The sequence below is a fragment of the Magallana gigas genome, chromosome 7 (assembly GCF_963853765.1).
Source record: "Magallana gigas chromosome 7, xbMagGiga1.1, whole genome shotgun sequence".
Classification (NCBI taxonomy): Eukaryota; Metazoa; Mollusca; class Bivalvia; order Ostreida; family Ostreidae; genus Magallana; species Magallana gigas.
In genome coordinates this window covers 17251314-17267576 of record NC_088859.1, presented here as the reverse complement: position 1 = coordinate 17267576, position 16263 = coordinate 17251314, and the positions used below count along the sequence as shown (strand labels likewise).

The window sequence follows — 16263 nt, the reverse complement described above, 5'->3', positions numbered from 1 at the left end:
TATTTTGTGCATGGATGAAATGTTGTTCCGACTAAGTAATTGAAATTGAACACACCATTTCTGTAACCCTGAGATGAAGATGGTTCATTCAACTGGAATTTGCCATAAATAGGGTTAGTTTTTTTTCCCTTGCTTAATTTGAGTTCATCCTTAAGAAGATACAATGCTTGGACCGCCTTTGACTCGATAACTTGTAAGAAATTAATTTAGAACTGTCTTAGGGGAGACATTTATTCTCATTACTGTACAAAGTCTAACTTCCACATAGTCAGCTGCTCCAAAAGGATTTAACTTCGATTTTCGCTGGAAAATAGGATTAGTTGTCATACATGTAGCCTTTAAAACAATCAATTGTTAATGGTTTTATTGCACAATAATGGAATTATGTACAGGTCAAATCATTCCGTAGAAGGGGGATACTCTGAAAGGCAAGCTTGACCTTTGGTGACCCACAGTCATCATGTTATGAATATTCAGATGGGTTAATTATTGGGTAGACCAACTTGCCTGCTACTTATTCCCACTCTCTCTCTCTCCCTCTCTCTCCATCAATGAATGAAAATCCTGCATGAACTTACTGCTATTTCGAGAGAAGAGAGTTCCGTATTTGTAATTTTAAATGCCCAGCAGGAAGGGGAAAAAATGATTGACAATACATTGGCTGAAGGATTGGAGATTTTTCTCTCCATACAAAAGCAGATAACATTGTGCAGTGTGTCACATTTCCACTCTGGATCATTAGGATTTAACAGATCATAATTTAATTGACAAAATATATGAAGTTTTTTTTTCTCTCTCTCTTTCTCTCTAGCTAGCATTGTGAGTCTCTCTCTCTGGTGGCCTGAGAGATAGATTTTTATTGAGGCGTGTGCATTTGCCGATACAGTAACAATAGATATTATTAATACCAAAGTGTGTGCTTAGTTAAGCATAAAAAAATGATGGAGTCTGCTTTGTCTTGTCAAGCGGAAGAGAGCGAGGACATTCTAAACATGGTGGAGAGCCTAAGGTTGTCATCAGACGAACCCGAAAAGTGTCTGGATCGTATTCTTAAGTTCCTGTTAGTGGAGCAAGATGGTGAGTATTCATGTCAAAATTTTAACTGTGAACTTCATTTCTCAAGTGATTAAAAATGTTGATAATTGATGGTACAATCGGATAGTTAATCAGTTGATTATTCTATAGGTTGATCAGATACTGCTCAATCATTTGTTTAATAATAATAATATTCAATGAATAGCTAATTCACCCAGGGTCTGTGAAGAAGCGATAATCGGTATTTAATCGGCTATGACTTTGTATTGTCTGTTAATGGAAGGGGATGGTAAAATCTCCGTTCCTCTGATGCCAGATTTAAGATCTTTATATGGGCTGTTTTACTGTACTTGAAGCCCTCAAATGCAACAGAGATTCAGTGCCATGCATTATTGATAATTGTTAATTCTGGGATTTTACGAGGTGTGCTTAATAAATGTTTGATGGTTCTACGTCTTATAATGTCCTTTGTTATCCGGGTCTCTTGATACAAATTCTCTTTCATGGCACACATGAAACATATTTTTAACTTAATGTATTGCACATTTTTAGAAGGAGATAAAATGTCATGTCATAATGATTTAGAGAAAATGATAATGTACAATAGTAATAGGTTTATAGTATAAGTTCTTAAGAAATTTTATATAGGAAGTATAAAGAGATCAATATTAAAATAGTAAGATTAGATGTGTCATCAAGTGGAGATTAGAAAAATGATAAAAACCCTTTTACAATATCATTGCAAACTGAATTGAACAATGCAGATGAATTTTAAAAAAAATCAATTTTTAAATAAAAAAGGAGAAATATGATGTTAACATTTTTATACATGAAACAAAATTAATCTTTTGTAGAAGAAGATTTGGACCAAGCGTTGGAGACAGCAGTTGAAAACGGCATGCTTGGAGATCTCTACGACATCATGACACACACATCCGACGGAACATTATGCAAGGTCATCCAAATTCTGGCAGAACTCGGCAAAACAGGTACAATGACACGAACGCAGAGATATCTGATATTCCAGAGCTTTAAGGCAAATCTCGGTGCCCTGAGAGGGGGCTTTTGAACCTGCTTGATATCATTTGCTCTTATCCTAGACGATGGTGTGATGATTAAATCTGGCCACATCAATATTGATTACAAAGCACACTTACAGTAGGTAGAAAGCACCATAAACACAATTGACTCATGCCTGCCAGAGAGTACACATATAATGTACTGCAAACAGCAGTCCAATTTCATTCAATACATACTGGTGCAAATCTGGCTGTTGTTGAAAGTTTACCCGGTAATCACTCTTCAAGGCTGACAGAAAAAAAGCTGGTTAAATATAGTCAAAATTGAAAATAGCTAATTAATTAGATTTTAAAGGGCATTATTAAGCTGCTAGCCTGATATTAGAGAAATTAAATGTCAGGGGTATACTATGTTTTCCAATTAAGCCTTTTTCTGTCTAATCCTGCATAGCTCCGAACAGTAAGTTTAAGGGAAAATTAATTTTGATTTAACAGAATTGAATTGATTTTATAGGATCCCATGGAGCTTTTAGTAATTGCTGTGCCCTTCAGTCAGTCTGTGTGTCAACATTTAGTCTGATGCAAAAAGTTATGCAGCCAACTTTTTTCATGCCTCTTATACCTGCAGCTATTCATAATTCATGATTCATGTGGCAGTTCATGATGATGTAAAAATCAAAGTACTGAAAGTAGATATGGACTCATAGATGCATTTTATTTGTATTCTGACAGAAGTCTGCAATTTTCCATAGATGATTATGTTAACGACATGCATCAAAGCTCCTGCACTGATTTTTCTCAGCAATGAGGAACTCATTTAATAAAGCTCCATCAAAATCTCTTGCTCCATTGCAAAGGTCTTGGTGTGATGTCAGATTCCTTTTCCAGCAATATGCATCTGTAAAAAAAAAAATCAAGTAAAAAAGAGAAAATTACCAAATTTGGATGGATTGTGAAACAGTAAATTTTACAAGCTCCCAAATTTTCAAAGCACAAGTTCAATGAAGCTGGACTGGGGATCAAAAGATTGGAGAGATGATATTTCCACTAGGCACTTAGCACTACTACTTGCACTAAACAATGATCAATCATATTTGAAGAACTTATGTTAGCAACAAAAATTGTTTTAGCTCTACAGCAATTTGAAGTTTTAATAGTCTGTCCCAAAATATTTATGCCACACATTTTGACAATTTTTCATAAAAATACACATACTTGTGAAAGAAGTGCAATTGAAATAGATGAAAGAGAAAATTTCCAAGATATCTTAATTGACTTATTGTCGTCTTTCACTCGGAAAATTCACAGGAACAAAAATCAATTTCTTACGGAGATTTATACTGGGGAATGTTAACATCTTTTCTCTATTCAGAAGTCACACAGAATACCTTACACAATTTTTCAGCCTTATCATCCGGGTACCTTCATCTCTTGAGCAATGGAAAATTCCCGTACACTTTTAAATTTTAGCCATGTATTGAAATCTGACAAGCTAAAAGGGGCATTTCAAATGGGAAGATTTTTTTATGCTATTGAATGAACATCGTTTGAATCCAGAGGTATTTATAGATAAAGAACAATTTAAGAAAATATGTGGCAAAAATATTTTGGGACAGACTATAGTGTGTTTAACATGTTTAGACTTTGTTGTTTAATTATTCCTTGTTTTTCTCTCACTTTGATGACAGAAACGATCCGTGAGCCATGTGTAATGCAGGGCTTTGTCCCCATCCTACTGCAGCACCTCAAGTCTGATGACATCATAATGGCCACACAGGCTTGCCGAGCCCTTGGAAACATCTGCTTTGAAAATGGTGGGTACTAAATAGAACTAGTAGTTCCTGCAATACTTACTCTCAAAAGTTGAAAAGTTATTTCATGAATTTCACAAGATTTTGGTTGTTGAAAATACTTTTTACTGCCTACCAATACATCTATTTTTTTTTTTTTAAATACTTTTTAAGTAGATAAAATGCCTCAATCTTGAAAATTAGTCAGTGAACCAGTTTATCAACTTACAATAAAATTTAAAATGAAGTTGAAGGAAGCTGACACTATGAAAGGCTGCTTTACAGTTATATGTGAGGGTCTTTAAGTTTGATAGTTACACTTTTGCTGCTGTTCAGTCAAAGAAAGAAGTTTGGTTGGTTTGAACGTTGAAGTCAAGTTGTGCTGTTTTAGAGAGAGAGTGGGAGATGTGAGAAAGATAAGAGAGAAATAACCATGTTTATTTGAGTCTTATGACCCTGGTAAAGATATCCAGACAAAGATCTGAAGGCCCCTATAAGGGATTTGAAAAAGAGGTTATGAAGAATTTATCCTCTTTAGATGACCAATAGTTAGAAGTTATTGTTCTAAAGAAAAGGAGTACTGGGAAGGGGGAGAAAATTAAGATTTTTAAATTCAACTATTTTTTACTTTGCAAGGTTTGAAAACTTATGGTTTTAAATAATCTGAGAGAGAGAAAGAGAGAGAGAGAGAGAGAGAGAGAGAGAGAGAGAGAGAGAGAGAGAGAGAGAGAGAGAGAGAGAGAGAGAGCATCAGCATCAGATTACATTGTCTGTCAGATAAAATCAGCTAAAAATTTAATAGAAATATATGTATGCATGTATATTTAGTTCTATATGATTACCTGTCATGAAAATGGTCAAATAAGATTCACATCTCTAATTTTTCATTCTTTGTTGGTACTAGTATGTCTGATTTATTGGTCATTTCTTTCTTTGTTGGTACCAGAAGTATCTCTCAATACCATTGTCAGGAATCACCCCCTCCCCCTCCCCTTCATCCAAGTCTATTACAGCAAATTATTACATTACCTGGTACTCTTGATGTAAATAAACTACCTTTTCATCACAAAGGCAGGTATCTATGAGATCTCTAACTATAGGTATTATTCCAACTGATTTGTGTATTGCACTGCGTATTTAAACAAGATGAGATTAAAACCTACAGTTGTTCCGTGGGTTGAAGTCTTTCTGGGGTTTTGCCCTTTCCCTCTGCTTTTATCCTATAGGTGTGTTGTTTTTCCTTTCATTTCCTGATTAGCTACATGTAGGATTGTTTTAGGGGACAAACAGACAACAGTGTTCACATGCGTAGTAAAACTAAATGAACTATTCTTAATTTCAATGGAAAAGCAATTACAGTAGTATCCCCCTCTACAAAAACTTTTATGATTGATGAAGTAAGAAGTCATTTTTATTATTCCTATGCTTATAGATTTTATGTACAGTGGGTGTTGAGGATAGGTTTGAAGAGGAAATATCAGTTGGAGGTAGGGAATGGCCATGTCAATTACTTGGGGAAACTCAGAGTTTCGTGGGGACTTCATTTCCCACCAGGTTTTGATAAACTGGAAAATTAGAAAATGTCATCTTTCAATGACAGCAGACATTTTGGCTGGGCAGAACAGGAGATCAAATGCTCTTCATAAAATCATCTCACAGATGACAACAATAAATTGGTTTTGAACAATCCATTTACATAAACAAGCTTATATTGATCAATTGACACGCAAGCTCAGTTTTAAATGACTTTCAACAGAAGGATTTTACTATGTTTAGTTCTAGTATTATAATAGGTAGATTTAGGTTTTTGTATGATTTGCAGGACTTATTTTGCATTTGGTACTAGCTCTACACACTCTAAGAATGTTTTTTTAAATCAGTAGAATCTTTGGAGCACATGGCTAAGTGGTGTTGGGCCAGTCACCCAAAGGTCACTGGTTCAAGCCCTGTTATGGTCACCTTGTGTTTGTGTCCTTAGAGAATGCATTTTATCTGCATTGTCTCAGTCCACTCAGCTGAATTTGGTACTGGGGGTTTACCTGCAATGACTGGTGTCCCATTCACGGGGAGGCGATGACTCTCATTCTCTTAGCACTATGGGAAACATGGGAAACAGATGTAAGCATCAGCCTCTATGGGCCTCATGGGTTTTACTTTAAAGTAGAATCAGGTCAGAATGTTAAATTTTATTATTTTTGTGCAAGACCATGTGATAGTAAAATGGGCAAACTGTTAAGGAGAAAATGATAGTGATGATCCCTCCACATATTTACAGCTCACTTACTGTGGTTTCATTAATTTTCAAGGGTATCAATTTTCGAGGATAAAGTGAAAATCACAGTTTCAAGGATACGTAAATTCGTGGCCAATGACCATACCAATTCAAAATGTTGATAGAAATTGCACTTCAGTTAACACTTAGTTTTGTGGATCAACTGAATAACGAAATCCACGAAAATTGGTATTCAACGAATATTGACCACCAATTAACAAGATCAACAGATGGTGATGCTAAATGTATCTAGGATAATAATAATAGTATATTATTCTTAATCCATCAATGAAATAGTGAAATTTGATCTTAAGTTTTTAGACATATTAAAACATAGATTGTTTTACATATACATACAGTTGTTTATAGATACAGACATGGCCATTATAGGGATTGTTTAGATTTCTTTCTAAATTGTGAAGGAGCCAATCAGATTTGGGCATGATTTAGTCTTTCAAACAAGAAAAATTTGGTTAATTGACAAACAATCAGTAAGGGTGTGGATTTCCGACAATAGCATGCTTGATGTAAGTCACACGAAGTCTTCAGTTAGATATAAAACCCAAAGACTTTTGAAAAGCATTTGAGTTCATCTTATTGAAGAAGAAAGGTCAAATGTCTAGCTTTGGGAGGAAATTTGTAGATCTATAGGATATTCTGCAGTGGAGTCTGTTCATAAGTAAAGTTTTATAATAGCTCTGTAGTATAACCAAGCATGTATATAGACTGATTATGTATCAGTTATTGTATATAGACTGATTATGTATCAGTTATTGTATATAGACTGATTATGTATCAGTTATTGTATATAGACTGATTATGTATCAGTTATTGTATATAGACTGATTATGTATCAGTTATTGTATATAGACTGATTATGTATCAGTTATTGTATATAGACTGATTATGTATCAGTTATTGTATATAGACTGATTATGTATCAGTTATTGTATATAGACTGATTATGTATCAGTTATTCAGACATCTTAAGTGGGGCTTATGGTCAGAAAAGAGAATGCAGTTGGTAATTTAAAGCGCCCGGGTGTTGTAATGCCAATAAGCATTCACATAACATTACTCTTACTCTGGAAAACTACATTACTTCCTTAATTCCTAATCTATAATAGAAAACAAAAACCTATTCAGAGTCCTTGTAATCTGTGTAACACTTCAACGGTGTTTTAGAAATTAATGGTCATGAAAGAAAGGTCAAGGTCATTTTCCAAAAATCTTTTTTTTTTAAAAAGGAAAGTTTTATTTGCCTAAAAGTGCAATTGAAATTATATCACATTGACAATGCAAAGGAGTCTTATTTTTTAAACAGCAATGAAAGAATGTTCTTTTTATAACCAACTGTGAATTTAAATTGTCCATGTTGATGCATTGCATGAACAAGCTAGTAGAGCTATGCCCTTGGTTTTTTTTCTTAACAGAATTTCATGCTCGAAAAAAATAAGGTTGATGAGATTATTTGGCATTAGCGTTTCATGATGAACTCCTGTATTTCCACAAATCACTTCTTTGTGTGCTAAGAGCCCTTGTCAACAACTAGATAGAACCATTAGAGTATATACTAAGGCTTCTTCAACTTACGAGAGTAAATGAAAAAAATTCTTTGTAATGAAATCATTTTTCCGTGGGAAGATGGAAGGCTTTGAAAAGGAGAAAATTGAGAAATACGATAAATGTACGAATTTCTTCTCTGACTCCTAATGATTGTTTATTATATACTTGGGTGCCTTTGTATAACGCTGCTCATTAAATTTCTAGACTTCCCATCAAGAGAGAGAGGGGGAGTTTGGAAGATGGGATCCTCCAGAGGATTAAAAACTCTTTATCATCCTTTCACTTACACTTCATTCTATTAAGATCTCTAATTTCCTATGAGCAAATACCTCATCAACTTTGACCCTTTTCAGGCAAGATAAAGACCCCTCTCCATTTGATGTGCAGATTGTTAGCAATTTATTTAACAATTTTGTCTGACCTTGAGTTATTGCAGGAAATCAGGGTTATTGGGCATACATCTTGAGCATTTTGGCAGATCGGTGAGATGGCTCCTACCTCTTAAGCTGAAACCTGTCTATTTTTGTTCCAAATGTCATGCCAGTTTCAGAGATTCTAGGATTCTGTTACAGTCTCTTTGAAATGAAATATATGTGAGCCATCCATAAAGAATGCCCGTATGCTTTTAAGTACAGAACCCTGCATTGTAACAACACAAAAGGATGCTTTAATAGCTAGTGTACTTTGAATCCTCTGGCAGATTGTTAAAAGCCATTCAACAAAAATTTTTATTTAGAAGAAAAACTGTAGTTAAGTGTAGGAAATCATTATGATTTTTTATTGTATACACACATAAATTATATAAAATATTAAATGTTTGCTACAATATTGAATACTAAGGAGGTATGGAACAAAATAACAGACCACTGTGTTGTGAAAAATTTTGAATTAATGAATAAGCTGTTGTAATAAATACTTATTATAGAATTAGAATATGCATGGATAACGATGTTTTCTTGTGCTGGAAATCATTGACATTTCATCAATGAACAATAAATATCTGATCATACGTAGATGCTCATGCACACTATTTACAAGGTAAGAACAAACCATGAAAATTACAAGGAAACGATGGTATAGATTCATTTGAATAATGTTGGGAAAAGGAATGTGACATCATCCAGCTTAAGACCCTCTTTAAGTCAGAATTTCAGTCGTTTGTCAATACTCATTGATCGTAACTTCAATCTGCACCAATATAAATGTGTATTACATACCGGTATTATGATGTGTATAAATTCTGACTAAAGACTAAGACTGTTTCATCATCTTGAAGCTAGTTCTATTGGATCAGTACATGTTACAGTGAAAAAAGGATTTACTTCGATATAACCGTTATATCCGTATAATGAATTCGTAATAATAACTATTGCAGATTCACTATATACCTGTTTTCTTTCACCAGAGTACAATTTTTGTCTAAAAAAACTTCGCTATATCCGAGATTTCGCTTTATCTGTGTTCGTACTAAACGAGTTTTACTGTATTTGGTAAAAAAGTAAATGCATTGTATTTTGGATTTCCTGAGACTTTATGTCAATATACTGCAAAATCCATTTACTTCAAAAATGGTTTCCTGCAGTTTGAAGACATTTTATTTGAATTTAATAACACATCACCAGATCTGAACAATTTTCTCTATTTTTTCCCATTTGAAAAACAATTTGCTGTATTTAGTGAATAAGAAGTCTTATCCTACATGTTTTATTATTCAGTTAATTTTTAGAGTGCAATTCAATGGGGTGAAGAGAAAGGGAAAAAGATCTGTCTGTGATTTATGAATGCAGGATATAATTTACCTTGCAAAGATATCATTTTATGAATGCAAATTTCATACGGAGCTAAGTGCTCCTTTTCCTGCAGGAATGCACCAATCAATTTATATGTTCAGCAGAGGAATAGATACATGGAGGCATGCATAATCGGTTTTGTCATGGCCTTCTGTATCTTCTCAGTTTCTGACGTTTGGGATTTTTAAAAATTTTTTTTTTTTTTTTACTTTGCTTTCAATTAAAGGACAATGTAACCTCAAGGTCAAATTACAAACCATTCTACTTCAGGGTTAATTTGCAAATCATTGATGGAATTTGACAGTAATTACAGTATCGTTAAGAATCAATAAGGGAGACATTTGTCACTTTATGTCATTTTAAATGTTTTTTGTTCACCAAAAATTTAAAGTCCTTTTTTACATGTGTTGAAATCTTTCAAAACTGAAAATCAATCCATAATTTTTATTTCAAACAGCCAATTTTTACCTGATAAAGACAAAAATCAAGCCATTCCATGTTTCACAACAATATTTAACTTAATTGATTGATTTGTATTGACTCAATCTATTTTGTAAATGGTACTTTTATACCAGAAGATATTTGGCAAATTTTAGATGTCTAGAAATTTAATTCAAATACAAATTTGATTAAGGTTCTCTGATCCTCAGCCTCAAAGTATTTTTTTTTCATCATAAAGATGTTATTTTTCTTTCAAACTTTATAAATAAAATAAAATTAAATTAAATTTTTAGATGGTATTCATGCATTTTACAAAGTTATTGCAAATTTGCCTACGATGAATATAATGGAATAAATAAATAAGTTGAGGTTGAAAAAAAAAGTACCAATGCATCGGTGTCTCAAAACTCTTTACCAACGTGTAATTGAATAGTAGTTCTCGGTGGATCCACTACACCAAGCATGTTGTTGTGTAACTAATGGTAATACTAACACTATAAAACTAATTAAAATTGTCAGTATAAAAGTCAGATTTATCAGAAAAAAAGAAATCTGGATAGTTCAGAGTTACCGAACATTGCTGAGGATCGGAGATCGTTAAACAGATTAAGATGAATGTGAGTACATTTAGTATTACACATGTATTTATAGAAGTTTATTTTAATGCGAAAAACATACTACAGTATACAGGTGCATTTTCGCCCTTCTATACTTGCAAACTGTTTCGCCCCATCTTGAATTCGTCCTGAAATACTGTGGTTTCATCAATATTTGTTGAATACCAATGTTCGTGGATTTCGTTGTAAAGTTTATCCATGAAATAAAATGTTCATTGAAGTGCAATTTCTATTAACATTTTGTATTGATGGGGATCATTGGCTACGAATTTACGTATCCTCGAAACTGTGATTTTCACTTTATCCACGAAAATTGATACCCTTGAATAATAATGAATCCACAGTAGATACTCTATTTAATTAGTACAGTTATTTAAAAATTGTTTAAAATTTGAACTTGCACAGTCTTAAATTCGCCTTTTGACGAGAATGAAAATAGAATGGGGGCGAATTCTGTTAGCATAAAACAAAAACCTGTATGATAATAAGATTTTTTTTAAAAGCCTATAATTTTATCAAGAAAAAGGTTTCTGTTCTGGAAAACAAAGACAGCAATAATGTAATTTTATAAAAAGCTTTTTCCATTAAAATATGACCTACTGATACAGAATTTTATATACCAGAGGACTTTTTTGCCATAAAGTGGTTTATCTTTTTGAATTGTAAAGAATAAAACTAAACATACATACAATCATTAAACCTTTTGCACATCACAATGCAATTCATTAATATGATATTTATAAAACTGTGTGTCCTCAGGTTTTTAATGCTATGCAATCAATCTTTTTTTTTTTCTCCATCCTTCCTGAAATGAAAAAGCGGATTTCTCTTTTTTTTGTGAAGGATATTGATTGGCGATTTGGCCGTGTTGCTTTTCATGGAATAGTCTCGTAACAGGAAAGTCGAAGATAATTACTCCTTAAAGAGATGACTTTGTCTCCTCCGTGTCTCCTCTCTGAACCCCCTTTTCTTCCATCAATGGTACATAGGCATCCATTATTCCTCTAAACAGAACTGGGGCTCTCAAGAGTTTCCAATCTATAGTCCCTGTTGTTGTTGTAGTGTGTAGCTCTAGATAAGGCATTGCAGTTTAGTAATTAGTCATTTTCCAAGTGGAATTGTTTTTGTTTCTAAAATTCACATTTGGGGTTTTGGCGATAATTATTATCTGTAACATGCTGGAAGTGTCCATAATTTTTTTTTCCTTTTTTGCTCTTGGCATGAATTAAAGCAATTACCCCTCAAGTTACATGTCATGCGTTGCGAAAAAAAGGTTAGAAAACCATTTAGATGTGCATGTTAACATTACATTGTGGAAACTGCCATGCTCAATTGGCAAATTTTGTGAAATTTACCGTATTACAATAGAGTCCTCAGGAAAATGACTGGGGGGAAAAACCTATCGTGATGTTGGATGTCTTTCAATATTGCTAAGAAGAGGAAATATTCTATTATCAAGCTTTTAGCAAGTGTAAGACAGAAAAAAGAAAATCTCATTGTCATTTTGTTTAAGCTTCTATTTGCCACTTATATTGATAAGGATATAAGGATATGTTGTCCCGTTCGACTTCGCTGATTGACTTAAAGGTGGGCAGCACAAACATTGAGGTTTCACAGAGGTTTCAACCTTTTTTTCCCATGTACATGTACATGTTCATGTGATATAATTTTTAGGCTCTGATATGTTATACCCCTGCAAATAAAGTGTTGAATGGGGAGTGGATTTAGGAATCTGTCCATCCCACTTTTGTGTCAAGTCCATACTTTTTTAGAGCGCTCTTACTTGGCTCAAGTCAAGGTATGCTTAAAGTTGGGTCATGACCCTTAATCAAGTTCATTTAACCAATGTCAAGGTCACATTAACTCCATCAACATTGCATTTCTAAAATGAGAAAAGGCTTGACAGAGGTATTAGATTTTCTTTAGGACAGGTTATATTCATACAACAATACAAATTGTTGCTTGTATTTTCATACTGTTAGAATTTTCTCTATATTCCAGCTTGATTTGTCTATTGTTTAATCAGATATTGACAACAGTTGTCAATAAAGATCTGTTATAATTTCTTTTAAATTCAAAATCAGATATTGGGAGAAATGCAGTGGACGAAAATGATGGCATTCTATTACTGCTCAAACTGCTGAGGGAACACGTTAAAAGCACAGAAGATGGAGCTGACAGACTTCGAACCATTGCTTGTGGATTTCTACTCAACGTCACCAATACACATGGTTAGTCTTAGGAAGTTGGGTTTTTGGGGGGGAGGGGGGGGGGGGGGGGGGGGGGGGGGTTGGGTTTTTTTTTTGTTTTTTTTTGGGGGGGGGGGTCATCTTCTCTAATTTTTTGAGTTAAAATATAGGAATGTCAACATGGTAGTAAAATCAGTGCTTGTAACATGTAATAAACTGATGCATGCATGCTTTCAATATGAGAGAAAGAAAGAGAGAGAGAGAGAGATTATGCATGAATTCATTGTTTTTTATTGTTAGAGTAATACAATTTTACAGCTAGTGCATTGTGATGATAAAAAAACCAGATGAGGTTCTCTATCATATTAGTCATGCGAAAGGAGTAGACAATTCAACACAAATTACATTACTGACTTCAGAGACACAGTTTGTCCTGCTTATTTTGACACCTGCACAATATAACAAGGGCTGTTACAAGGAATATAGTAGGCCAAATAGGATTTCTATGTTTCCTTTCTCTCTCAAATATGTTGTTACAGTTCCCAAGATTCCATCGTAGGTGTCACGATTATGATCTATTTGATTTTTATTGGGTTAATGGGTGAATTAGGATATTTTTTTTTATTCCCCTTTGGATGTTGAATAACTCTGCTTTGATGTATTTATAACAAATTTTTTTCGTGAATTGAAGTCAGGCGACCTAGTTTTTGGTTGGTAATTGAATGGTCTAAATTTTATAGATAAATTTCTCTATGATGTTATTTTGTTAATGAGGTTTTGAATGATATTAATTTATTAAAAAAATTTTGAAGGAAATATTGAAAAATTTATTTTCAAGATAAACTGAATTTAGCAAATTAAAATAAGTTTTATGGTCCACAAATATCATTTTGGCATGATTCTGTGTGTTTTCATCTTCTCCGTACAATATACTCTACACTGTACAGTAAAACTTGCTTGAAAAGGAGGTCTTGCTTTATCATGTTAACCTGAATAGACTGTAGATATCATCCATGTAGATTACAAATCTTTACTGCTCTTTTGCAAGGCAAAATTTGTATAGATTTGCTAAGTTTTGTGAATATTATTAACAATTACTTTTTACATCATATTTCACTCAAATAATTCGCCTGGCAAAAAAAAAAAAATACCACAGTTATTTCGTAGGGGTCCGTTAATTATCATGTGAATTTTTCCCCCCAAGACAGCCTAATGCAGAAGGCGTTGCGAATGGGTCCGTTAATTATCATGTGAATTTTTTTTCTCCCCCAGACAGCCTAATGCAGAAAGCGTTGCAAAGGGGTCCATTAATTATCATGTTAATTTTTTTTCTCCCCAAGACAGCCTAATGCAGAAGGTGATGCAAGGGTCCATTAATTATCATGTGAATTTTTTTCTCCCCCAGACAGCCTAATGCAGAAGGCGGTGGACGGGGGAGCCCTAGACGTCCTGGATGAATACATCAGATACCACCAGCAGGACCATGGCCTGTGTAACATGGTGCTACTCACCCTCGGCAGTTTTATTGATTCAGGTATACACTGGAGCCAAGATCAGTTAGCAGAGGGCAACGGTCAGTAAATGACTGGTCATCCGATAACATAATCGCCCAAGATGCGTCCGAAAACTTGCGATTTTTGATTGATCGTGACTTCTGATTGGAGTGATATTAAAGGGGGCTAGGGATCGTAAACGACTCTGATTTGCTGATGGGTTGTTTGATGGAGAATTTGATCAGAGTATTTATATGCTTTATCAGAGTTTACATTAAATGTATTATGATACCATGTCCCAATATTAATCAATATGAAATAAATGGTTTAATCCTCTCTTTTTTTAAATAAATTTCAGGTACATTTTAGACTTCAGAAGTAAAAAATTGCATATTTTCAATTAAGTATATTTGAATGGTGTTTCAATCTGAATTTGAAAGCCAGTGATAAAGATTTTGTTTGCTTGACCAAGTGGTTTCCCAATCATCCTTGAATAACCTTTAAAAACATTTGAAAATTCATTTGAAAATAATAATTGAAAGTTTTTCACATACATTTACATGGACAAAGTGCCCCTTGGGCAGAGCATCTCTTCAAGTCATTATATCATATCTATGTTATTTGAAAATGAAATGATTATAAAGAGAATTGTAATTTCAGAGATTTGCCGCCAGAAATTTACAGAGTCCTCCCTACTGTCCACCATTGTGGGTCTACTGGACTCACAGACCGGGGAGGTTTATCAGGAGACCGTGCTCGACCTACTTATTAACCTTTCTGAGTGGGGTACGTGTCCTTGAATAATAAAAGTTTTTTCTAGAGATATTTCAAAAAATGTGTCTAAATGCCAGTTGTAATGAATGAATTTTTAAACAAATTTTGTTGCAATAGAAGTTTTTTTTTAATTTATTTTAAGTTTACAGAGTATCAGTACAGTATAACATGGTTACAGCTAATATGCTTATAACGAATTCATGCTTACAGTGAAGTCAATTTACATATTATGTTTAAAACGAATCAATATTGCTTGTTCCTAGTGCTTTGCTATAATCATTTATTGCCAAATGTATTCTTTTTTAAGTTATTAAAGGACTATGTGCGATATGGTCAAATATCTGCCCCCCACATAACCAATTTTTAGATAGTATCGTATAAAAATCAAATCTTCATAAATCATTGTACAGATGATGCCTATCACTTTAATCTTGATTTTAGTCATCATTGCTCATTTGCTGTTTATCTATGACGTCACCTAAATGACCTTATTCCTGCAAATTTGCAAACAAATGAAAATATTCTCAATTTTTCATTCGGAAGTATAAAGCGCAGATCTGCTCAAGTACGATTTTAACGTATGTTTTTCTTCAGATAGTTATACATATTATACTAAAAAATGGTACTTGAGCAAGCCTGCGCCTGAAGTTTTCCAGTCGAAAAAACATCGGAAAACACCCATATTTTGCTACAAAACATCACTTTATCAAAATAAGGCAATCTTCACGAAGTCATTTCTACATTATGACGTCACTGTGGTAATAACCTTTTACACCCTTATTTTCAATATAATTTTAACTATCTTTCACCTTATTTTTAAAGCTCTTTATAAAACTTTGATTTTGGGGCCAAAAAATGCATAATACCTCACATAGTACTTTAAATATATAAGGACAAGACATTGTTGTGTGTTGTTAAATTATGTGACATTGTTGTATTGTTGTAGATGAGGTGAAGGATGTGTTGGCAGAGACCAGCCTCAGTAACAACCTGATACAGATCATCCAGGTCAACCAAGGCAAGCTGGACCCCGAGAGCCAGCAGCTCATCAAAATGGCCTCCGACCTGCTCATCCTGCTGCTAACCGGAGGTAGGGAACTGGATTACAGTTGAACTTCTGTTCCTCAAACACTGATGTCTCAAATATCATGTATATGTCAAAGTGATTTAATGGCCGAACCACTTATTCTCTAGGTATTATAACCTTGATATCTCAAATCTTTTGATATCTCAGTGTTTTTCTCAGTTCCATGTAGTTCAAAAATCAAGGTTTGACT

At 33.8% G+C, this 16263-nt stretch overlaps 1 protein-coding gene across 3 annotated transcripts in view; it reads left to right on the top strand.

The window, feature by feature from the left end:
- Positions 1–16263, top strand: part of LOC105332197 (rap1 GTPase-GDP dissociation stimulator 1-B) — a 31368-nt gene that overhangs the window by 4909 nt on the left and 10196 nt on the right. The window contains exons 2-8 of one of the 3 annotated variants that reach the window (XM_034457765.2): positions 967–1077; positions 1890–2024; positions 3743–3868; positions 12615–12761; positions 14125–14253; positions 14873–14998; positions 15933–16076. In XM_034457765.2, the coding sequence (XP_034313656.2) occupies positions 967–1077; positions 1890–2024; positions 3743–3868; positions 12615–12761; positions 14125–14253; positions 14873–14998; positions 15933–16076 (918 nt within the window). Of the gene's footprint in view, positions 1–820; positions 1078–1889; positions 2025–3742; positions 3869–12614; positions 12762–14124; positions 14254–14872; positions 14999–15932; positions 16077–16263 lie in introns of those variants that run through there. The other 2 variants (XM_066065603.1, XM_066065604.1) reach the window with 2 other exon arrangements.